Here is a 23,096-nt window from a genome sequence, read left to right as displayed (position 1 = left end):
CTCATGGGATCTGAAACCCGGTTTTTGCGAGTTGTCCCACTCATCAACGCTCCACTCAATACCAATTCACCCAACTTCTTTACATAACGTCGAGTATGGACCTCCCTCGCATCCCCGATCGACGCCGATTGGCCAAGCGGTAAATTCGAATTTCCGATCTGACCATGTCACTGGGAGGTATCATTGTCTTCGGAATGAAGGCTCAATAACGATTGCTGCAGTCGAAGGTTATGCATGGGCGACGTTACAGTATCGAATATCGATAATAGTTGACTTGCCGTAACTAGGTTCCCCTTAACCATGGAGGCCTATATTTGAGGTGGTACAAATAGGTCTGGTCTTGGTCATAAGCCAGGGGTTCGCAGGTGTATACGATCCTGCGAGACCTACAAACTTTCGTTTTTATTTCTAGGGTATTTGTAAACTATAATGATCAGCCGAGTATGCAAGGACCCCCGCTCGTTTCGCCCGTTTGCAACTTTGATTGATTGTCAAAAATACCGAAACTGCTCATTCATGAATTCGGAAGAACAGCTTTGGATTGGGAATTGTCGAACTTTGCAACGCCAGAGATTGGACCGGAAAACCTTCTGTAGAGAGAATGTTTGGGTCCAGTACGGACCCGTATTTGTGGACTCGATGTTAGGGTGGGCAAGATCCACCCTTGAGTTATGTGCGCTACTTGTACAGGTCAGGAACATAACTGGTCTGACACTTTCATGTCCTTTAGCTTTCTGGCTATGCCCGGGCATTCAACCGCGTATCGTAACCGCGTTTCATGACACTGAATTGATTAGGTTCAGTACAACAATGCAACCCCGGTCACGATTCTTGGGTCTCAGTAATCTGATTTGATTCAAAGATGATAGGAAATCGGAGACCCCATTTAATAGGCTCTCAAAGACCTATCCATCCATTTGATGACCAGCATATCTGACATCAATTTGTCAAATCATACAATTGCAATAGAATAAATCAAGTGGCATGTCCCCCATTGTTAAGAAACAAACAAGACTACAACTTTTCTCGGGTCCTAAACGACAAGACCTCGCATGAAATCTAACACAAATATAACCTACTACCCTCGCTAATCGAACCCCCAAGCTGCGCGTCACCATACAAACATTTCCCGACACTCAACGACGCTCATATACTTCATGACGATACTCACACCGGACAAATACCACATTTACACGACCACTGCCAGTATTAGGAAGCTTCCAAAAGACATTATTATCTTCTCTTAATTCTGAGCATCATTTCGATATGAGTAGGACATGAAATTATACAAAAATCTAGCCCTTGTGGCTGCTTCTGTGCCAGGCCAGCATAAAAATGGAGTAACCCTCCACCTCAGAAGACCCCTTCCTGGAAGGGGCCCGTCTAGTGGGAGACTCGGCCAGATTGATTCTTAAACCACTAGACTATAGAGGTGCAGGGTTACTGAGAGGAACTGGAACTAGGTTATAACCTCTCCTTACGCTGTTCCTATTGATTAATAATTCTTTCAAGTTGAATTAAGGATCTGCAGCCACGCAGTCCCTAAACGATCGCGAGAAGATGTTTAAGCTTGCAATCATGTGAAATTCAAATGAGTTCGAGGCTAGGCATGAGCACTTATTCCTCTTAAGATCCACGAAATCATGGATTACCATCTCTTAGATACCGGACTTCATGACATTCACGATGTCTTTACCACAGTATCCAGTCACTGTTGTGAACACCGCATTTTACCTGTCAGTCTGAGTCTTGTATAAAGTTCTTCTCTCTTATTAGCCGGCAACCATACAAGAATGAGATCCGGGAACACTACTGCATCATCGCCAGGAAGGTTGTGGATTATGCTCTTGCGGAAGCCGATGTTTTGGTCAGCTTCTGGTCCAAGGGAGACCCCAAGTATGATTAGATGGAAAGGCTCTCATCCTCCATCTTGAACATCATTTCAACGACGGCCCACATGCTATAGGAGATGAATTTGCCATTCTCTCGGCGAGACACCGTCCAAGCTAAGTGGACGTGTTGGATGGTCAATTTATTTCAGGGAGGTTATAGAAGCATTTTGGGGGGAGCTCTTGGAATAATTTATTTGCCAGTCATTGAAGATAGACTAGGTAGACAGGAGTCAAGATGTGTTTCGAGGCCTAAGAGGTGAAGGCGAGTCTACCTTGGGAACACTGTAGCTCGTCAAAGTTTGGCCTATATATCTTGACATCCTGGTCTGCCCTGGTCATAACTTTGTAAATTCTCTCTAACTATAGACCGCAAAGCATCTGGACGAGAACCCTCAGGGAGAATAATTGCTCGAACGGAGTGCCCTATACGCCATTGCAGAGCAATTCGGACAGAATAGTTGTTGAAATATTCATACAATCCCAAACATCATTACACACATAGCTTGCTGCCAAGTATTGTATTTCAGGTATTCGAATAACGTGTTGCTGGTCATGTGATCTTCTTCGTATTCCTGTGCCCTCTCCCCTGATAGGGATCTTTTCTCCTACAAATTTCTCCCTTATGCACCCTTATGTTCGTGTCTTACGTTCAGCACTGGACCATCTCAACAATTTGCTGCTCACGCCCTGCATAAATTATCCCTGTTCGCAGACAACTGCTACCTTCCGCGACGATCACCGCAAGTAGAATGTGGGGTTGATGTGGAGCATTGACCGCCACTCACCATAAGACAACCTGAATCATCTCAACTTATTTAGTTACCCCACGTCATGAATCTGAGTCAGGATTCAGTAGCCACAAGCTTAATCGATTATAAATAAACCACTTGAGTCTAATCTATGCAACCATTGCACCATTCTTCCACCCAAAGACACAATATCTAGCCTATCAAAAGACAGTCATTCTAAAGTCCTGTCATTCGCCATGTCGACGCTTGCAAACCCACCCAGATCTATCGTCTTTTACGACATCGCCATGCGCCCCCCAGTCGAGAAAAATGCCTGTGCAGTGAACCCCTGGAAAACCCGTATGGCGCTAAACTTCAAGGGCGTCCCATACTCGACCTCATGGGTGCCTTTGCCCGAAGTTGCAAAAGTTCGCAGCGGCCTCAAAGTACCCCCCTGTCGGAAATTTGCCGATGGCAGCGACTTCTTTACCCTCCCTATCATTGACGATCGAGGCACTGGTTCTCTAGTGGGCGACTCATTCGACATCGCTGTCTACTTACAGAAAACGTATCCGAACTCGGGCGCAGGCGACCTGTTTCCACCTCAGACGCTCGATTACGAGTTCAAGCCCGAGTTTGCGATAGCTGTACCTCTATCGGACTGTCGCGAGGGGGATTTTCCCGAATATGCCAAGTTCAATATGCACGTTGATGCGGTATTTACCACACATGTGCAGTTAACGGTCGAATGCTTCCCATTCGACCCTGCCACTGCCGATATTAGCAAGGCTGAGTTCGCCCGGCGTGCAGGTGCTTCAGGGTGGGAGGACTTTGCCTTGATTGGTGAGGCGCGAGAGAAGGTCAAGGATTCGTTCCGGAACACGCTGGGTGAGCTGGCCAAGCTGTTCCGAAAGGACACTAGTGGACCGTTTGTACTTGGAACGAAGGCTTGCTACGCGGACATGATTGTCGGTGGGTGGCTGCGGATGATGCGAGCGACTTTACCACAAAGTGAATGGGAAGAGCTGAAAAGCTGGCATGGTGCCACTTTCGGGAAATTGCATGATGCGTTGGAGGTATATGCGGAGATGAAATAGTGCATGATGTGGGAATCCGGCTAGGTGGAGTATGGTTTACAGTCCTAATTTCGTTAAAGTGGTATATACGGGGTCAGAAAATACCAAATAATGTTCTTAATAAGGGTAAACTCTCAAAAAAAATTTAGTAGGACATACCTACTCGCTACCAAGCGTTGCTTTCTGAAAAGTCCTTCTGGCTAAGGCGGTAGTTAATGAGTCATTGGCGTATTCTAACAGATCAGCGAACTCGATCAGGGGGTTCCGCGCTTGACTTGTAACTTTGATGGTTCTCATATACAGCGAAAATGACTTAACTCGAAGCACTTAAAGCAAAGGTAGGTTATTCTATATTCGTGTAAATGATAGGGAATCTGAGCTTAATCTATGACACTTGAGGCAAATTTTCTATCGTAAAATAGAAAGCTGGAGCAGATGAGAGCAAAGGCGGCCCAGAGGCCAGTGTTGACCTCGAGGACAGGGTTCACACACAATCGAAATGTCCAAATGGTTCTGGAACTCTTGTTAATTTCTTGGCAGTATGCATAATCCTACCTGGTATTTGACAAAGTACTGAACTTCAGACAGACGTAAAAGAAACGCCTGTTGAGATGTTTGTCTTCAGCTCACCCAGAGCAATCTCCAATAGCTTCATCTCATTCTCAGACAAATCACCAATGGGGAGCACCTTAGTAGCCCCCGTTTTACCCAGTACAATCTTGACAGCAAAGTAGTCAACGCCAAGTTGCGAGGCGATTGCTTCGCCGCCAGAAATACCCGGCAGGTACACATATGCCTCCTCTGTCACTGGGTTTCCATTCCAAGCAGACAAAATTGCTTTAATGAAGCGGAATCCGGCATACGCCATACAGGTTGTGGCACTGCCAGCTCCCTGCTTGCTCTTCACAATCTCATCGCCGCCAAATTGCACACCTACTTTGTCAGTATTAATATAATTATCAAATCTGCTATGTTATAACTCACGATGAATGACAGGTGCCAGTTGTTCCTCGTTGAGGTTGACAGCAGGCTGGGCCTGGCTATAAAGGGGTAGAATGGTGGCTCCGCTATGACCGCCGATCACTGGGACCTTGAATTGCTTGGGCTCGGCATTACCACCAAGGGCTTGCGCCACAAATGTTGATGCACGCACAACATCGAGAGTTGTAACTCCAAAGAGGCGGGTGGGGTCAAAAACACCAGCTTTTTTCAAAGCCTCCGCCGCAACGGGGACAGTCGAGTTAACAGGATTGGTCACCACACAAGAGATTGCATTGGGGCAAGTTGCGGCGACTTCGATGAAGATGTCGTGAATAATGCTTGCGTTGGTCTAGTGGAAATTAGTACTGTGGCGAGTCCTGATATTAAAGGGAGATAACATAGCGAGGACACTGAAAAACGGTACGGTACCTTGAACAGATCTAGGAGTCTATCGTCAGCCTCTTTAGAAGGATTCATGCTCTAAAGCGCCAATTCAATTTGTCACTCACCATCTCTCGTCATTCCAGGCTTTCGGGCAATACCAGCGGTTACGACAATAATGTCTGCACCATTGAGGGCTTTTCTGAGACCGCCATTCTGAGGAAGAAAACCGGTAACATTGGCTCTGGTGTCGATGTGCATCAAATCAGTCGCGATGCCTGGAACATGCACGATATCATATAGCGATATCTCATCAAAGAGATCGCTCTGAAGCCAGGATAATTTAAATTAGTGACGATTCACTCGCGTAGAACCTAGGTATTCTGAAAGCACATACAGCCTTGCAGAGAAGACTCAGTGGAGTCCCAATTTGGCCGGCAGCGCCAATGAGAGCAATTTTAACCATGATGATCTCCTGTGCGTTGGGTTTGATATATCCTCGAAATTGATAATAGGTGAATCTGGCGTAGTTTCACACACATCTGGACTTCAGGCAGTTTTTTAAAGGAGAGTCAAATTGCCCCACTTGGCTATCCCACACATGAGATTTGTCAAATGCTTTGTCTTGATCCTGCTACTCGGTTGTCTCGGTTGTTTGACAGGGGCGGAATATTGCGGCTGAAGGTTTGGCCGTACTCGGTTCTATCCGCATTTTCCGATGGCTTTTCTAAAATAACACCTCGGATCTCCCGGGCGCTAGGTGGTTACAGCTAGTGGGGAAACTTGGCTAATGAAGCAGTCCAACCTGACTCGATCACCCCCATCGTTGATGGAAGAAGTATCTCCAATCGGCGTGGATCCGTACCACGGACTTCTACTAGCTTGTCTCTCTGCATTCTTCTGTTTACATCTCTATCGCTGCCAATGAAAATTCCTGATCCCGATCTTACGGTACAGTATTAATTTCATCAGTTCTTTGGTAATAATGTAGTTTAACTAAGGGATATGTTATAATAGCAGGCTGTACTTAACTGTTTTAGATACTCGAGAAGAATTTGGAGCAATATAGTACTCAATGCCAGCTCGCTACCATTTGCATAATTTCAGAGAAGCTCAAAATCTAAGTGATTTCCTGATTCAAATCACACTATTGGAGAAGATGCTGGTGTTCTGGAACGGGCGAAAGTAGCGGCTCTCCAGTGATTGCGCGGCGCACATTCTCCATCGCCCAAGTCTCCATCTTCGCCAATGTTTCAATGGTATGGGTTCCCACGTGTGGGACCATGAGGGCCCGATCCTGCTTCAGGAGCTTCTCGTTGATCTTAGGTTCCTCCTCGTACACATCGAGCCCAACAGCAGCGATATGGTTGCTCTCCAAACCGTCAGCCATGGCAGCCTCATCAATGATAGCGCCTCGAGCAGTGTTGATGATGACAACCCCAGGTTTCATCTTGGCAATTTCCGCTGCTCCAATGAGGTGCTTAGTCTTCGCAGTTAAGGGCACATTTACACTGATAATGTCACTTTCGGCGAGCAGTTGTTCGAAAGAAACATAGTCAGCACCTGCTGCTTCTTGGAGCGAAAGTGGGCTGCGATTGTGGTAGATTGTCTTGAGGTCAAATGGGTCACAGCGCCTTTTGATTGCGCGACCAATTCGACCCATACCCAGAATTCCCAGCGTCTTCTGCTGGGGGTCGTGACCGAAGTCGACACCTTTCTTAAATAGTCCGGCACGCAATGAAGAAATAGCAGGATTCAGCTGGCGTAGAGCTCCAAGCATGAGAAAAATTGCCAGATCGGCGGTCGCATCGGTGACAGGATCGGGAGCGTTGGTGACAATAATGCCTCTTCTCTCACAGGCCGCGGTGTCGATGGGGTCGTATCCTAATTCATGACAAGTTAACTCAAGATCATCATTGTTGAACCACTAGCAAATAAAGTCGTAACGTACCAGCGCCATTATGACAGATAAATTTGCAACTACTGGGTAGGCGATTGATGAAATCCGCGTCAAACTTTCCTGCTACCTACGTTATACTCGGTGGTTAACATATTACTCGATTCATGCAGCCATTGATTTAACTGGAACCCGTGTGAATTGATCTTAAAATAATACTCACCGAGCCACTAGAAGATGTCCTATAGATAGCAACGAAATTTTGGTATTTGGTTGCGACATCATTGAAGAATTCGTCTCTGCTTTGGGTTGTGACGACCTCCGTGTGGGCCACTTGCTGCAGCTCCTTATACGCGGACAAGGCATGTCGAACAGGGCTAAAGAACAGAACGAGGGGCTTGGAGGGCGACATTGTTGAGAAGTCTTTGCAATAATGGTTGTTCAAATGCAAATGAAGACTTATCTTCGGGAGGAACGAGCGCTTCATTGATGCCTTTATTCGTTTAAGTCTTTTTGTCACGTGGAAGACAGGCGAGCATATAATCTGTGGACAATACGCAAATCTCGGCTTGGATAATCTCGGTAGGCAGGACATCCTTGAGGTAAACTGATTCGAACAAACGTCAGCCAGAGTCGCGGTTGAAATATAGGCCGCATTCATCCGGCAGTAGGGTATAAGGGGAGAGGAGACCGGGAGAGGGTTCTGGCGCTTCATTTTGGCGGGTAGAACCGATGTCTAGTCGCGTTCATTCCATGTCGATCGTCGTGCCAATGACCAATCACTGATACTTGTATTATGTTTCAGCAGCCACACAGGCCGTCTCTGGTTATTTCAATTTGCTACTTGCTTGAAAGATAACCTGGATACGGAGGATGACAAACTGGGGTAAGATTGCGGAGTGCATCTAGCTGCGTATTACTAAACTAACTTTAAGTGCTTGAGAGTATGTCCTAAGTACAATTGGAAGCCACCACTTATAAAGGGGGCCTCTTTGCCTTGCCAAAACTCACCCATAAGCACGATACAGATCTCTTTGTACCCACAACTCTCGAGTTGTTCACATAGTCCGCGAACACCGATCCTTTCTCTTGGATAAATTCAACGCAATATGACATTTCTCGGTCTCACAGGTCCAGCCTTAGCGCGGGCTCGTATTTTCATGATAGTTGTCCCTGCCTTTCTACTATTCGGTTACAATCAATCAAATATAGGCGGTGTCCTTGACTATCCTTCTTTCATCAAATACTTCCCTCCTATCGACACCGTGAACACCGAGGGTTCTGCCATGAGTCAAAATGCTACAGTTCAGGGTTAGTTTACACGATCGATATTCCTGTCATGAAGCCGTCGATAACCAAGCTCCTTGTAGGTACGGTTGTTGCCATCTATACACTCGGTTGTCTCATAGGTGCCCTCGGGGTTACGCAACTAGGAAACCGTATCGGTCGTCGCAAGTCACTGATCGTGGTCTCTATTGTGGCCACCATCGGTCATTTGATCCAAGCCACTTCCTATTCCATTGGTCAGTTGGTTGTCGGTCGCATCTTGTCTGGTATTGGAAATGGTGGTGTGAATGCGGTCGTACCCGTTTGGCAAAGCGAGTGTACGAAAACTCGATCTAGAGGAAAGAATGTGGTCATCATCGGCATCTTCATCGCTTCTGGAATTGCTGTTGCCGGCTGGGTCAACTTTGGGCTTTCCCACATATCCCACAACGAAGTTGCCTGGCGTCTTCCTCTGTGCCTGCCAATAGTTTTCACACTCATGATCATATCGTCGACGATGTCATTCCCGGAATCTCCTCGTTGGCTTCTAAGCAAGGGTCGAGATGAAGAAGCTCGTATCGCTATGATTGCACTGGCTGGTGCCGACCAGGCTAACCAAGAGGCCATCACTATGGAGATGCAGACTATCTCTCGTGCTCTCCAAGAGGCTAGCAGCTCAGAACGAGGGTTCGCCGACCTTTTCAAGAACAAACGCCAGCGTCTCTTTTATCGTTTTTGCCTTGCTATTGGCGTCAATTTCGGTGCCCAGATGACTGGAGCCAATGCTATATCCTACTATGGCACCACCATCTTCCGCTCCTCCCTGGGCTTACCAGCGGAGAGGGCATCACTGCTGAATGCCGGTGTGCTCACTTGGAAAATATTTGCTGCCATCTTAGCATACCTCACCGTGGATCGCTTTGGGCGAAAGCCATTATTCATCATCTCCAGCTTGGGGATGAGTGTGAGCATGGCATGCCTTGCCGTGAGTGTCTGGGTCTTACAGAATCACGATACGTATGCAGCTTCAGTGGCTGCCACATTTTTCCTATTCTTCTACATGACATTCTTCCCTCTCGGCTTCCTTGGTGCCAATTTCCTGTACAGCACGGAAATCGCTCCCCAGGATTTGCGGATGCATCTCTCGGCCATTGGGACAGCCACACATTGGCTTTTCAACTTTGTCATTGCGGAGATTACACCAATCGCCTTTGTAACCATCAAGTACCGGTATTACATTGTGTATGCTGTCATCGCAGCTTCTGTTGCGATTCTCATTTTCTTCTTCTTCCCTGAGACTAAAAGCCTCTCGCTTGAAGAAATGAACAATCTATTCCAGGAACCCGAGCACTGGTGGCAGGTGACTAATTACTCTAACGCTCTGAGAAAATGTGGAGGGTTGGACCTTGAAACTAGCGAAAAGTTGGAGGCAGTTCGTCATATTGAAGAAGCGGAAATTCGCGGAGTCGATGAGTGAATCCGGCACAGGGACTCCGTTGAAGATCCACATAGTCCAGTCGTGAAGCACTCTGATCCTTTAGCCACTTTTTATTGATCGAGGAATAAATTGTATACGTTCAGCAATACTGCACGCAATCGAAATATTCGTTTGGCAGGAAGCTTTGTGTGTCTCATTACTTTAGCCCATTATTCATCAGCTTGGCTTTTCTCTAGTTATATATCAAGCCAATTTCTCGACTTCTTCTGCAGTGTTCTTCCTCAATGATACCACGATAGCCCAAGCCAATTAAGTGGGACCTTACCAGTCAGCCCGCTTGTTAAACTGAACGTGTACATCCATGGACTACACTTTGGTCTGGCTAAGTGGAAGCATTCTACCAGACATTCCTGGCAGTTTCATCGCATTGTGAATATTATAGAAAGACGACAGACATGGACCAGTTCAGAGTGTGCAGATGTTTCCATACGAAAAGAAAATGAAACCCAAATGAAGATCTTGTCTGTTTCCTTTATCGAGTAATGAGTGTGGATTGAACACAATAGATCGTATGGCCAGCGTTTTATAAACTCGGTTGTTTCGGGTGGTCCCGGTCCCAAATTTGGACATACGCTCTAGATTGTTGTCTGAGAATCGGTTCAAAGTATCAATCTTATACCCCCATAACCACGAACGAGATCTCCAAGTACCACTTCCCACCACAGTATTTCTCAAAGTCCCTATGTGCAACACTGCACGGTTTGGTGTTTGTGGATAACAAAACAAGCCAGTCTCGACTGCCCGAGGGTCCAAAGCTCGGCTTGGCCAAAGCTCGAAAGCACGCCTTATACACTAAGGATAGCTCGTATAGATGTCCATAGCGGAGTGATTGTACTGCGTAGGAGGTCGAGCCTAGCTCTGACAGAATAGCACCATCGTTTCTGCTGCTTGAGTATTGTCTGAATCCGTTGGCTCGCCTGATATGGTAGCGAGCACTGAATGGTCTGTGAACGGAGGTCAGACTTGAAGGGCCTTGAGGATTGGCTTCGGTTGCACGGGGGGTCGGTATGTTGTTGTGTGGAAGGCAAAACTCGTGCAAAATCAACGCGCGGACATGCATATCAGAATCAGAGAATTCAAGCGGACACCCAGAAGCTAGGGCAGATAGTGGCCGAGAAAGGAAACAGCATGAGCATTCAAGAGAACCAGTCATTTGTGGGAGCATCGTGGTAGCTCGTTGAGTGACAGTGCAGCCTGCAAGCAAAGCTGGGTGAGAGGGGTGACCGCTGGCAAGGCAGGGTTGTGAGGAGCAGTTTGGGTTACCTGTCGTTCTGGAGCAAGAGGAGCCTCGGCCGATACAGGGTCGCTTGGGACAACCAAGCGTATAAGAGATGGTAGCATGATGACAGGCTGATGACCGTGAGACTGCCAGTGGATAATGGGCATGGACAAGGAGCCAGCTGGGTAAATAATACATGATAGTGGTGACAGTGGGAATCGAACAAACGCCCTTTGTTTGCTCAGGACAAGTTAAAGGCCACTTCCAGTTCCAAAATGGCAAGAAGACCCCTTGGTAAATTAGTGGTAAAACACTAGGTTTACCGCACACCTCTGGCGAGTGGGAGGTGTTCGAAACCGGGCGGCGTCGATGCACTCACCTAATCAATGTCGCTCTCCCTTTGATCGTCGGGTTTAATTACCTGACAGTCAGTTGGGCGGAGTTAGCGGGTGACCAGGGCCAATGCTCCACCTGGGCGGCCCGGTTTCGGTCTTCTTTTTTTAGTCTAGATCATAATGTGATGCCTTCTTTTTCTATCTCTATTTTTTTTTTGAGGTACATGAGGTCTTATGTGTGTGGTGAGAGAGGGGTTTGGATGATTGGCAGCATCCAGATATCAGAATCTAGGGACCACGTCTGATTAGAGTTGGGAGGTATAATTCAGGGTAGTAGACGACGGATCGTCATAATCGTATACTCGAGATAGCCTTGAATATAATAGGACTTGAGTAGACCTATTTTCTGCTACCATTGAAAATTAGGCGTTTATGCCTGACTCCTAGAATCAGTACTTTTTTTTAGAGCTGCTCATGGAAACCCTAGTTTGGAATAACAACAAGTGTTAATTCCATGGTTCGGCGAAAGAATAAAATTCAGCTCATGGTTACAGTTGCCATTAATGCACTTTGCCTCTTTAATCCTTTCCCGCCCACATTTCTGTCCTCATTCCCGCTTCCATCGTTGTGTCCTTCTTCACTTCTCTTTTTCCTATCCCAGTTCTGCTTCCTCGCCATCGCCGTGTCTTTCCCCCCTGCTTTTCAGTGGCACATATCGCGGACTGTCCGATCCACAAAGCAATTTTCAGACCGCTGTCAGTTCGAATACTGGCTTATCGATACTATATGAGAATCTCGAGAATTTGATGAGATCCTCATTACCGATGTAACCCCCGGGTGGGAGACTTTCTTGGGGGAGATCGGATCTCCCCAGGACCAAGAAATCGTACGATCCTCAGGCTGCTACCCTCCAAGACACCGTTAGGTACCCTTTGATTCAGAGTGTGGCTGTGCCATGGCTAACGAAAATGATGTTTAAATGGGCGATGAAGCGCGATAAACGAGACAGAGGAGCCTCTTCTCATGGTCGGGGGTATGGCGAGTAAGCTTTTATTGCCAGAGTTTCACCCCTAACATGACATGTGCTAGGACATAGCGTTCCGATGTGTCAGGCCTTTTGACCTGTGCGACAGGTAGCGCGTCCGCGCGCGTATTGTAACAATTACTATATTTGATCGTAACCTGGCTAACTTTAGTAGCTCTCTATTTAACAAAGGGTCTATATCGCAATTCTCGAAAGGAGGCAGATGGAATGTTTCTTGTTCTTCTCCCCTCGCAGGCTCTTGCAGCTGTTATGGCCCAGGTCGGTTGGTCGGAAAGCTACGACGAACTTGTCAAAGACATGAACAGGTTGCTCGTCGGCAGTAATGGTGAAATCAACGTTGTCATTATCATCAAATGGACGAGATGCAAATATCCTCATGTCAGCGGTGTCGTCGAGCTCTACCGGAAAAATAACCAAACAGGAATGCCGGAACTTCAACAGTCAGAGACTATCTTCCCATTGCAGGCTGTCACAACTCCGCAACGGCTCGAAATCCGACGGGGCGACCTGTTTGGCACTGCTCTTCAATCTGGCCGCAACCCAAACGATGTTCTCTACCTCGATATTGACAAACTACGTTATATGGCTAAAGATATCCTTCGATGCTATGGGGCTGTCACCTGCTGAGCTTGATTAGACAGTTCTTCCCCGTCAGACTTGCCTTACAACCCAGCGAGGTGGCACCACAAATTGCTTTCGCTGCTCTTTTTAGTACATCCCTCATTCCATAATGTAGGCTCAGCGATACTGTCAATTAGCACACAACTTGTCCATTCTATACTGTTCCAATACAAGTTCCCTTTGAGCTTTTTCAAGATGCATCTTATTTACCAGTGTTTGACCTATCTTCGTTCAAGGTCTTCAGAGAGTATATAAAAGTTAAAGACATGGCATGAGACAATGTTAAATGCTACTTACGTGCCAGTTATAATCAACGCGTTCTCTCAAAGGCTTGACAGGCTGAAAGAGGTCAAATAAGACTATTATCTAAGCGACACGGCTTCCCGCTATGTGGGATCCAGAAATAGAAAGGACCTGATTTGCAGGAAAAGAGTGGGTCAAAGTGGAGCAGTGGGGTTTCGAACCGGAGATTTTCCCGATTTGGAGAGAAGCGCATCATTTTGGAGTTGCGAATAGCTTCACCCTTCGATGCCAGGGCCTTGACTTGACCCAACACTACTGAATCAGAACTTATTTGAATAGCTTCAAATTTGGCAGAGAGATAGGATAAATTGTATTGAAGCTATCATGAAAGTTTCATCCAATTTGATCAAGGCTAAGGTGGTCATCTAGCAGGTTGAATACGCATCGCGGCATGCAGAGAGAACTTTTAGGGGTAAAAAAAGGTGAAAATGCAACCAACCCCCTCCAATAGTCGAGTGGTAATGTCTGGACTCCCGGCACTCCCTGTACTAAGGCAAAAAGTGGCCATCGCTAACCTTTGTCCCAAAGCAACGGAACCGGGAGAGAGGCAGGACTTCCTCGGTCTGTTGTCACCTGGGGAGAAGCCTGACAGGAGCTTTGCCAAGACTACACATAGGGCAGACCGGACGGGGGAGTGAGAGTTGCGTCCACGGAGCCCGTAGCTAGTAACATTGCCGATGTCAGGGGGACCCTCAAGATGTGGGATCAGCGTCTGCGATCTTTGAGCCCATACAGGTCTGGGGCCCTCCGAAGCACTGGAGGTGTCGGGGCACTTTTTTTATATTTATATTATATTTACAATTTTTTTCCATTCTTTGCATGTTGTCTCTGCAATTTCCATTTCTATTTCCATTTACCATCCCCTATGGTTAAATGTTACATCGCCCTCTAAGCACTCTATATCAAGTATATGATGTCCTAAGCTCCTCGATCTTGATAGACCCACCAGTCCCGCATTCCGCAGCCACAACCCAAATTACCGCGGCCTCGAGTGCTCAACCCCACACTTTCACTGCTCCACCACGCATCTACTCCAAACAATGCCCGGTAGACCCGATAGATCCGAACCCCTGTATCTACAGGGTCTTGAATATACGTCAACGCCATTACTTGAACATGAAACTGGTTACTGACAAGCTGATCTCCACAGGTAATACGTTTGCCATCAGCCTTGCCATTTACCCTTAGGGGAAATTCGTCACTATCAAAATGAAACATCACGACTATCGTCCATCGCTGCTGGGGAATACACAGTGGAGACATTCCGCAGGTACGATACCCGGATATTAATATGGCCACCTTGATCCAGACATGCCGTTCGCAAGCATCTATTTCTCTGGAATTCGCGCTCGATTCCATGTGAAACTGCAATGGCTATCCTCAAGCCCATTCTGCTGGCAGCCCTGGCAGCAGTGGCTGGTACCACGCAAGCTCAATCCAATCCGCCAACCCAGGCGTGGGCAGCAACCCCAAAGCTCAAGGCGCCACCAACAATGTTACGCCCAGTACCGGGCCAAGCGGGTATCCACGCCCCATCCCTTCATGAATGACCTTTTGACAGGGAATCACAGTCCCTAACTAGCAGCACAGATCCGAAGACTGGCTAAACACCGGCATCTCCAGTAACAGCTGGACACTACCCTGCCTCGCCTTCTCCGATGTACTCCGCATCACCCTCCCCCAATTCTACGCCAATATCGGCTTCCCCTGCGCCCAATACGACCCAATACTTCCAACTCGCCAGCTCCAAATACGACGTGGACCCCGTCATCCTCTCCTCGATCGCTAATAAGTATCCTCCTGCAACGCCAGCGCCAGCGTCCCCACACCCGGCCTTATGCAAGTGTCTTGCGACAACTATCCGAACGGCCAATGCACGGATTCGATTCAGGATAATGTCGATGCGGGCACGAATTACCTCAGGCCGCATCTGGATACCGCGGAGGGGGGAATGCGATTCAGGATTTTAGGGTGTATGATGGGTGGTTTACGACGGGGAGTGGGGTGAATGGGTGTAAGGGGTTGACGGTGGAATATCCTTGTTCGGAGGAGGACAGGGCGAATGGGGTGCCGCAGAGATTGGATTATTTGCATCAGGTTTTGAATGGCTGGTTTATGGGGTTGGATGTTTATGGGATGATGGTTGGATTGGGGCGTACAAGTGTGATTAGAATTGTGATTATGGTAGTCATTTTTGTGTTTGGATGTTTTGATGAGGATGTTGGATATCGTGATTGTATTCTTGTGTACATTGAGAAGGGAAGGTTCGAGTAATTTGACAACCCTTACAGGAATAGAGTGTCCAATTTGTACACACACACACTTATGATGGAGATGTTCTTCGCTGAATCAAACCCCAAAGGAAGTATTCCCTGAAACGCCAATCCAAATGCTCGACACCACAAACCTATAAACTCTCCTCCGGCGGCCCATCCAACATCGTCGGCTCCACCGTCGCATCCATAAGCTTCATATAATGCTGTTTCGGGGTATTGAGATTCTGCTTGTCATACTGCGGATCAAAGTCCCGCAGCGACAACGCCATGAATCTCTGTTGTCGAGGATTTACCCGGTGCCACACAGCCCAAAATATCTCATTTAGCCGGACTGCAGACTCATATCCCCGCTCAGAACCAAGCATCAACGCAGTCTGACACCAGACAAACTTATCCCAATTCCCGGCTTCTGCGTAGGGATTCAGGATTTGACTTAGGCCCCAGAGTAGCGTAGAGAAACCCCATGATTTCATGCTGTCCTGTACACAGTACGGAACGGAGCGGCCAATCTCGTCGTGGTAGAACATTGAAAGTAACAAGTCCACGTCTTGGGTGCGGTCGGTAGGTGTGCTGGGTGTGTTACTGTGGGATAAGACGAGGCCGCGGGCTTCGTAGATCATGCGGTGGCTGATGGACAACGCGACCCAGAACACAATATGTAGTTTTGCATTATCGAGCGATGAGAAGCGGTAGGAAGTTCCGAATAAATCGTCTGTCGGAGGAAGTCGTGGATTCAATATTGTGCCTGGCTTGCATTCCGACGGTCCTCCGCCGAAATCCTTCTTGTGAGCTGCGTACCATGCCATCAGGGCGTCTTTGTGTGCGATACACTTGGCAAGGACTGCGTTACAGGCTTGATAGTCTGAGGCATCGACCGTGTTAATTGCGTCTACTATTGGCGAAGCCTCGCCGTAGAATTTCATTAAGCCGTTCACGGGTCGATCGTCGCAGGGTTTTGTGAGGTAGTCATAATCTTCTGGGGACATGCCCGTGCCCGTGGTCGAGAATAGCTGATTAAGTTAGTAAGGTTCTTCAAAGAAGGTACAAGAGAAATGTAAAGATATGCACGTACTATTCGTAATTTTTGATGTTGATTATAAATGGCGTCGATCAAGGGGTTCTTGCCTGCTTTTCGACGGAAATGCCTGAGGATTGCATTGGTACCCGCAATATGCGCAACCCATACATGCAGTCCGTGGGGGCAGTAACATGACTAGCATCGTCGTATGCGGATTAGCATCGACTAGTCTCCATTTGTTCTCCATCTGCTGGAGAATCCTATGCATCACCGAGTACAACAACGACGACATACCTCTATTTCTTGAAAAACAATCGTCGTATACACGATATCGTCGCAATAGCTATTTTGACTCATCATGGCCGACAGATGGCGAATGGCACTATTATACAACTGAATGCCATGGTTAAACAGACGGTTATCCTTTCGCAGCTTGCCGAGGTAGAAGCATGCCAGGGCCGCAATCGCCTTGTCCAGCATCTCCGTCTTCTTCGGCAGCGCGGAAAACCCGGAGATCAGATAATGCCACACATCCAGCGCGTAGCTTGTATCAATGCTCTGCGGGAAATAGATATTGGCAAACTCGGAAAACACCTGGCTCCGCATCGCTGGCCCCGATGCCACAGCCTGCGGTATAATCCATGGCTGCTGCTGATGCTGCTGCTGTTGCGGCCGTAACGGAGGCCGCTTAGCGACTTGAAGCTTCCCCGCGCCCTTGAAGAAAGCACCAGGACCACCACCACCAGTAGCGTTGGAATTAGTGGATCGTTTGGACTTTCCAGTCGTGACTTGATGAACGAAGAAGCGGTCCCTATCGTAGCCTAAACACTTGACGCCCGTCTTTAGGCACCGTGCGCACTCAGGTTCCTGTTGATCGCACTACTTTCCCAATCAGTCACTGTGAGGCTGTCACGTCACGGGAAAAAAAGGAATAAAAACGAGGCACCCACCTTGATCTTCCGCTTCCGACACGTCCTACAACCCTTGCTCTGCCACGGAATGCCACCCATCTTCGCTCCTACAGGACTTCGTCCGGATGGTTGTTGAGCCGATATCAATTTCAATGGGGACTGGGGAGAACGGGGATTTGTGAGATTCCTGAATGTCGGGAACTGGGGGGGGGGGGATCCTGCGGGCGGGGGGTGGATTTCCTTGCTGGAACTTGGAAGCTCTCGGCTTTTGGCTGGGCTTGCGCGGGCCGGTGCTGCGAGATTGTGGCTCCTCATTCCATGACAACGCATCCAATGGGAGTTCTTAACGGAGGCCAAGTTGGGTTTAGTCCAGTCTGCGGTGGATGTTTCGGCCAGTGCAACCGAATCATAAAATGGCCAAATTATTAATGTCAGGGAGATGCCTGGTCGGTCGAATCAGGCGTGCTTGGGAGTGGTGGAGTGCTGAAATATACATCCTTGCACTTTAATCGAGCTAAACGTTTTATGCTTAGATTGGTGTGCGGATTCAGATCAGCAGCTTAAAGATTATTCTCACAACTCCTGAAATAGCTCAAGCTATCGCAGTTAATGATGAACTGATCGGATGGGCTGGAAGGACCATACTTCTCTGATGAGTGCATAAATCAATGAAATAGATGTAGGGCCATACGTAGTACTGACGTTGACCGACACAAAAGGCCCTGAAGTAGTAAAAATGATAGTCTCACCAAAACCATAGTCTTGCACGGTCCAGCGATCTAGAGCTTTCCTCATGGTCCAGCATTGGCAAGTCATCGCGCCCGCGCGCAAAGAAACGACTGGCGTCTTGGGCAACTTACGCGACGCGTTACTTACGGGCAGCGCAGCTGGTCTCGTTCCACTCCTCGCAGTCCCACTTAACGCCCACCGGTCGGTCGATGATAACATCCAGACAGATTGAGCAAACGCTAACTTTCCATTCCTAGTGAACAAATTGATGGACTCCTCCCGGGCGAAAATGCCGAAGACAACCAAGATGACGATTTCGAATGCACAAAGCGTACTCACCACAATGAACTCTCGCAGAACCACTCCAGCAAAGCCGCGAGAATCGAGCATCACAATGCCACCGAAATCAGCTTGACCAGCCCAAATTCCCTCTTCAACTTCCCATCCGAGATTCATCACCGCATCTTCTCGTTTCTCGATGGCGTGGAAGACGTGCTGCGATTCAGTCTGACAAATCGATACTTTTGGGCTGTCGGACTCTCCCACATTGAAGAGCACATCATCAATTCTCTCGCGCCGTGGGCTGGAGAAAAGATAATTTGCGTGGGCGATAAAAGCGATCCTCACGATTTCCCGCCAGATCTGCTCAGTGTGACCGAAGCCGAGGAGGTCAAACAGCTAAACAAAGTGTACGATCTAAAATCATTTTCCATTCGGAACACATACAAGAAGATCGGTGGACCTGCCCTATCCCAGAGACTGCAGAGATGGTTCCTCGACTACGAAGCGAGTCACTACATGGGCCCCGCCAATCGAGCAGAGATCATGATGGGTCTTAAGCCGGAAATTCTGGAATTCTATCCACGCAATCAACGATGGATCCTGCGTAATTTGACAACTCGAGAGTACGTGCGAGGAGAAGTGATCGCACTTAAAGAAGAGTTCATCCACGGTCCTCAGATTGAAGTCTTTGGGTTTGCTGAAGTTTTAATTTCTCGTATTTCTTGGTCGACGGAACCCGAAATGATAGGCGGGGGAGACCACATTACTCGTGGGAAATGGGCGGGTCATCGATTTGATATTACTCCGCTGGTATGGCTTCAGGAGAAACATGGGAAGGAAACCTGGAGGGATGTGAGCAATGAGATACTAAGAGAGATAGATCTGATCCTGGGTGGTCAATTGGGCGATGACTGGCGGGACCAGATGGCAAGGAGTTATCGAAACCATGCGAATCAGGCTCTTGTTGAATATTCTTGAGTATCGTGGCCAGATTGGGTGGTATAGATAAGATGCAATGAAATGCGCTATAGACTTGCTTCGACGTTCATTTTCACGAAGTTAACTAAACATGTACTTTCCTCCACTCTCGCGTGCTCCGTCTCATTTCAATCAAACCTCAATATTATGTTGGAAGCTTTTCAACCTCATTCTTCCAGCTCCTCTCTTCCAGCTCCTCTCTTCCAGCTCCTCACTCATTGCAAACAATAATGTTCCTGCCGAGGTATTTCCCTTCTCGCTTCCATCAATCCTGATATTATGAATCTCTCGGAGGAAAGGAGAATCCCTGAAATAACACCGGAGGCTGAGTTCCTAAAAATGGCATTTTCGGGCGGAAGGTTAAACCCTGGGTATCTGCAGAATTCAGGTCTCTCCCAGCAGGTGCTGAACTCTGAGTTTCACGGTCGCAGAATACAGTTGGCAGCTGCAGCGGTGGGCGGTGGTACAGGGCTTTGCATGTGTCAGCGAATTCAATTTCCAGTGATATAGATGGTGGGTAATTTACCACCTCGCCGATTCCGACGTCTGTTGCGCTTATCTTCGAAAGAATCGAGACTTTTGGGACCGAAAAAGTTCATACGTTAGCAAGACTATCCGTCGTGGCTTTTTCGTTCCCTGGAGTATCGAGTCAACCCCACCAAGAAAGTAAGAGTGCGATGACCGAATAAATGGAGATCGCGGCTACCACGGAGCTCAGTGGAACACATTGATTTTTAATATTGTCAAGTAATTTAATGCATTCTGGGATGTTGCGATGGAGGTAGTTTGCCATGTATTTTGGAAGGTGATCTGTGATGTAGGATGGGATGCTTAGGGGAGCCATATCTTGATTTAACCTAGTTCTAGCTCCGGAAAAGGATGAAACTTAATCTTATAAGGAGGTGCTGACTAGATGTCAGTTGTTAGGTTTGATAGCTCGTTTGCAACTTTGCGCAGGAATTCTTTGAAGAGAGGGGCTATCAAAATGGAAGAGCATGAATTGGACAGGTGAACAATACACCAGTCTGCTTAAAGCCCTGTTACTTCAGGGGTTTCGACATTGATACTATCCAGAATGCTGTGGCTATTCATAGTACTAGGTCAAGGTTTTCTCGGCCCTGGGATGTGTACAATCAGGTGTGCCTGAATGTTTATTGTAGTACCAATGTGACAACCAACAACATAGTCATTTCAAATATGGGCCTCGAAGCTTCCGTACATCTCAACGTCAGCCAGAAAACGCATCAGGTAACATACTATGGCAGATAATAGAATTGGGTCCCATTAGTCAGACACCCAAATGCTAAAACTCTGCATTGTGTGCAGATGTACTTGATGCGATATGCAATATCATCAAAGACAATCAAGCCTCAATAAGACACCGATGTCCCTGCGGAGCCATCAAAAAGAAAGACTTCATATCCATATCCCGCTCAGTCATCCCTTCTGTAGCTGAAGGATGCGCATTAGGGAATTTGCGAAAGAAAAGCGCTGTACCAAGGCGCAACTCAATGCGGGCGAGATGCAATCCGATACAAACTATTGACATAGTCAGTAGTGACAAGAAAGAATAAATCTCAAAGCACTTACTTCTTGAGCCCCCTCCAAACGGCAATGACGCATCTTTCATATCTTTTGTGACATTCGCCCATCTTTCAGGCTTGAAGGCATGTGGATCTGGGAAAATTGCCGGATCCCGATGCATACTGTAAGATTGTGTGGACACTGTAGTCCCACCCGGAACAAAGTATCCATTAAAGGTAGCTCCTTCAGATGGGGTTGACCGCGGTAGACCAAATGGAACGGCCGTGTACAATCGCAGTGTCTCATTGATGACCTGGTTCAGGTAAGGCAAATCGCGCAAGTTTCGATCGGCCACTGGCTCGGGCACTGTCGCCAGTTCTTCGACCAACTTGTCTCGAACGCGGGCGTCTCGAGAGACAGCCCAGATGAGGTATGTCAAAGTGACAGCTGTAGTGTCGCTGCCTGCAATGATGTACCCTTGCGCCTCTTGTCGGATCTGTTCGTGGGTTAAGCCGCTCTTCTCCGAGTCGAACATTTTCGTGAAGAGGGTTGGCTTTGGGTCGGTGGGATTCTCCGCGATCATCTTCTTATACCGCTCGATGGACTTGAATGAGTACATTCCGAGTCTTTTCCTGCGTCTGCCGTCTGTTTGAAGACTGGGAGTGGCAGGTATTTGCCTAGTTTGACGAGGAATGGGAAAGTGGTGCGGATTGGCTGGAGATTGGAGATGTGCTCAAGGTCCATGGTATATTGGGTTTTCTATTAAGAGACCCTTTGTTAGCCATCATTCTTCATGATATTGTTGATGTAGCTGCGTTACCTCTCCAGCTTCAAGCACCCGAAATGACTCCCCGAAGCTAAGTTCGCCAATAACATCCGTCGCCATGAACAGCCACCATTTGAACACATCCGCTGCACCACGTCTCCCCATCTCCTCCGTTATCCTGTTGATTGCCATATGGACCCGGGACAGGATTATAGGCTCCATCCGTGTCAGCGATGAATCAGAGATGGGCGATGCAAGTAAACGCCGACGCGAAGAATGAAGTTGCTGGTCTGTAGTAGAGAACATGGTTTCGGAGCCGTTGGGAACGAGTTTCAGATACCAGTCTGATTTCAAGAAGCGACTATTTGTTTTGTGGATTTCTTTTACAGCGCCGATGTCACAGATGTCAACACGGGAAGGGCCAGTCCGAACAACAGGTCCTGGTTGAAACAAGCTTTGCGTCAGCACTTTATTGTAGTACTAGTTGCATCCTGGTAAGCACTACTGACCATATTCTTCATGTAGCTTATGAACGTAGAGTGGGATCTGGCCGTTGAGCCAGTAGTAAATGTACACAATGTCTGTCCATCTCGATACCTCAGGACCTGGTATCTGCGAGAGTGGGCTAGTCACGCGTCTATACAAGGCATGCTGCGGATACGATCAGCTTCAAGGTTCGACCCAAGATATAACAGACCCTGGTTATAGGAGCTTACCAGGCATAAGAATCCAATCGAGGAAACCAAAACGGTCGGGATATTGCTGACCAACTCCATGTCCCGGACTTGCTGCAGGTCTTTGTCTTGCTTTTCCCAACGATAAAATGCGAGCTCATGGAGGATTTATATCACTCTCTCCATGTGCGAGAGTCTCTCGGATACTACTCTCCTGCATAACCCCTCTTCCGGTGGTGCCCGCCCCGACGGTCCGACTAAAGCGCGAGGGCGAGAGAAAACAAATGGGCAGTGTCCGTTCGGTCGTTTGCCAACGGCCGACGGGGATGATCTGCACCTGATGAATGCAGGTGCAGCTCGAGTGGGGGCCGAGTTGAGGATCCAGCATTGATTCGTGAGGAACTCAAAATTACACCCTCACCGACCAAGCCAGGCAGCCGAGAAAGAATTGAGAGATGATCCTGACTTGATCTATGTACGACTTGAGAGGAGAATTTCTATGTGGTAGGATGTGCTTCTCCGGCTTGTGTTACGCCGTAGTTGTACAATCGCAAACCTAGGACACTCTTGCCACCATCATTACAAGGGTACCGGCAATGCGCATACCTCTTGAATGAGTGATGAAATGCCTTGGCGACCAAAGTCTCGATGATGGAGATTGTGGCTTAGAATAGAGTACCGAGGGTGCTGTACTAA

General features: G+C 47.8%; 10 protein-coding genes across 10 annotated transcripts; 6 read left to right on the top strand and 4 right to left on the bottom strand.

Moving 5' to 3' along the window:
* Positions 1 to 1,686: 1,686 nt before the first annotated feature.
* N7458_005132 (uncharacterized protein) lies at positions 1,687 to 1,906 on the top strand (the record flags this gene model as incomplete). Its single annotated transcript, XM_056908514.1, has 2 exons — positions 1,687 to 1,736; positions 1,777 to 1,906. The coding sequence occupies 2 exons, from the start codon at positions 1,687 to 1,689 to the stop codon at positions 1,904 to 1,906; spliced, it is 180 nt and encodes a 59-aa protein (XP_056767132.1).
* A 971-nt stretch (positions 1,907 to 2,877) lies between these two features.
* N7458_005131 (uncharacterized protein) lies at positions 2,878 to 3,717 on the top strand (the record flags this gene model as incomplete). The annotated part of the gene is made up of 1 exon (XM_056908513.1): positions 2,878 to 3,717. The coding sequence occupies one exon, from the start codon at positions 2,878 to 2,880 to the stop codon at positions 3,715 to 3,717; it is 840 nt and encodes a 279-aa protein (XP_056767131.1).
* A 559-nt stretch (positions 3,718 to 4,276) lies between these two features.
* On the bottom strand, positions 4,277 to 5,524 carry N7458_005130 (malate dehydrogenase; the record flags this gene model as incomplete). The annotated part of the gene is made up of 5 exons (XM_056908512.1): positions 4,277 to 4,629; positions 4,681 to 5,026; positions 5,107 to 5,138; positions 5,187 to 5,385; positions 5,456 to 5,524. The coding sequence occupies 5 exons, from the start codon at positions 5,522 to 5,524 to the stop codon at positions 4,277 to 4,279; spliced, it is 999 nt and encodes a 332-aa protein (XP_056767130.1).
* Positions 5,525 to 6,205: 681 nt separating this feature from the next.
* Positions 6,206 to 7,367, bottom strand: N7458_005129 (D-mandelate dehydrogenase-like dehydrogenase; the record flags this gene model as incomplete). Its single annotated transcript, XM_056908511.1, has 3 exons — positions 6,206 to 6,942; positions 7,010 to 7,085; positions 7,179 to 7,367. The coding sequence occupies 3 exons, from the start codon at positions 7,365 to 7,367 to the stop codon at positions 6,206 to 6,208; spliced, it is 1,002 nt and encodes a 333-aa protein (XP_056767129.1).
* Positions 7,368 to 8,064: 697 nt separating this feature from the next.
* N7458_005128 (sugar porter family MFS transporter) lies at positions 8,065 to 9,698 on the top strand (the record flags this gene model as incomplete). Its single annotated transcript, XM_056908510.1, has 2 exons — positions 8,065 to 8,266; positions 8,326 to 9,698. The coding sequence occupies 2 exons, from the start codon at positions 8,065 to 8,067 to the stop codon at positions 9,696 to 9,698; spliced, it is 1,575 nt and encodes a 524-aa protein (XP_056767128.1).
* A 2,827-nt stretch (positions 9,699 to 12,525) lies between these two features.
* N7458_005127 (uncharacterized protein) lies at positions 12,526 to 12,945 on the top strand (the record flags this gene model as incomplete). Its single annotated transcript, XM_056908509.1, has 1 exon — positions 12,526 to 12,945. One exon carries the CDS (start codon positions 12,526 to 12,528, stop codon positions 12,943 to 12,945), a length of 420 nt encoding a protein of 139 aa, XP_056767127.1.
* Positions 12,946 to 14,612: 1,667 nt separating this feature from the next.
* N7458_005126 (uncharacterized protein) lies at positions 14,613 to 14,792 on the top strand (the record flags this gene model as incomplete). The annotated part of the gene is made up of 1 exon (XM_056908508.1): positions 14,613 to 14,792. One exon carries the CDS (start codon positions 14,613 to 14,615, stop codon positions 14,790 to 14,792), a length of 180 nt encoding a protein of 59 aa, XP_056767126.1.
* Positions 14,793 to 15,649: 857 nt separating this feature from the next.
* On the bottom strand, positions 15,650 to 17,546 carry N7458_005125 (Zn(II)2Cys6 transcription factor domain-containing protein; the record flags this gene model as incomplete). Its single annotated transcript, XM_056908507.1, has 4 exons — positions 15,650 to 16,528; positions 16,591 to 16,731; positions 16,831 to 17,415; positions 17,487 to 17,546. 4 exons carry the CDS (start codon positions 17,544 to 17,546, stop codon positions 15,650 to 15,652), a joined length of 1,665 nt encoding a protein of 554 aa, XP_056767125.1.
* Positions 17,547 to 18,240: 694 nt separating this feature from the next.
* On the top strand, positions 18,241 to 19,436 carry N7458_005124 (F-box protein; the record flags this gene model as incomplete). Its single annotated transcript, XM_056908506.1, has 2 exons — positions 18,241 to 18,377; positions 18,434 to 19,436. 2 exons carry the CDS (start codon positions 18,241 to 18,243, stop codon positions 19,434 to 19,436), a joined length of 1,140 nt encoding a protein of 379 aa, XP_056767124.1.
* Positions 19,437 to 20,799: 1,363 nt separating this feature from the next.
* N7458_005123 (cytochrome P450) lies at positions 20,800 to 22,502 on the bottom strand (the record flags this gene model as incomplete). Its single annotated transcript, XM_056908505.1, has 6 exons — positions 20,800 to 20,975; positions 21,027 to 21,564; positions 21,618 to 21,719; positions 21,781 to 22,166; positions 22,236 to 22,377; positions 22,443 to 22,502. The coding sequence occupies 6 exons, from the start codon at positions 22,500 to 22,502 to the stop codon at positions 20,800 to 20,802; spliced, it is 1,404 nt and encodes a 467-aa protein (XP_056767123.1).
* Positions 22,503 to 23,096: the final 594 nt, after the last annotated feature.

This window comes from Penicillium daleae (assembly GCF_028827525.1).
Source record: "Penicillium daleae strain IBT 16125 chromosome Unknown utg000005l_segment0_segment0, whole genome shotgun sequence".
NCBI lineage: Eukaryota > Fungi > Ascomycota > Eurotiomycetes > Eurotiales > Aspergillaceae > Penicillium > Penicillium daleae.
Note: the sequence above shows the minus strand (reverse complement) of the source record. Positions and strands in the feature narration are given on the sequence as shown.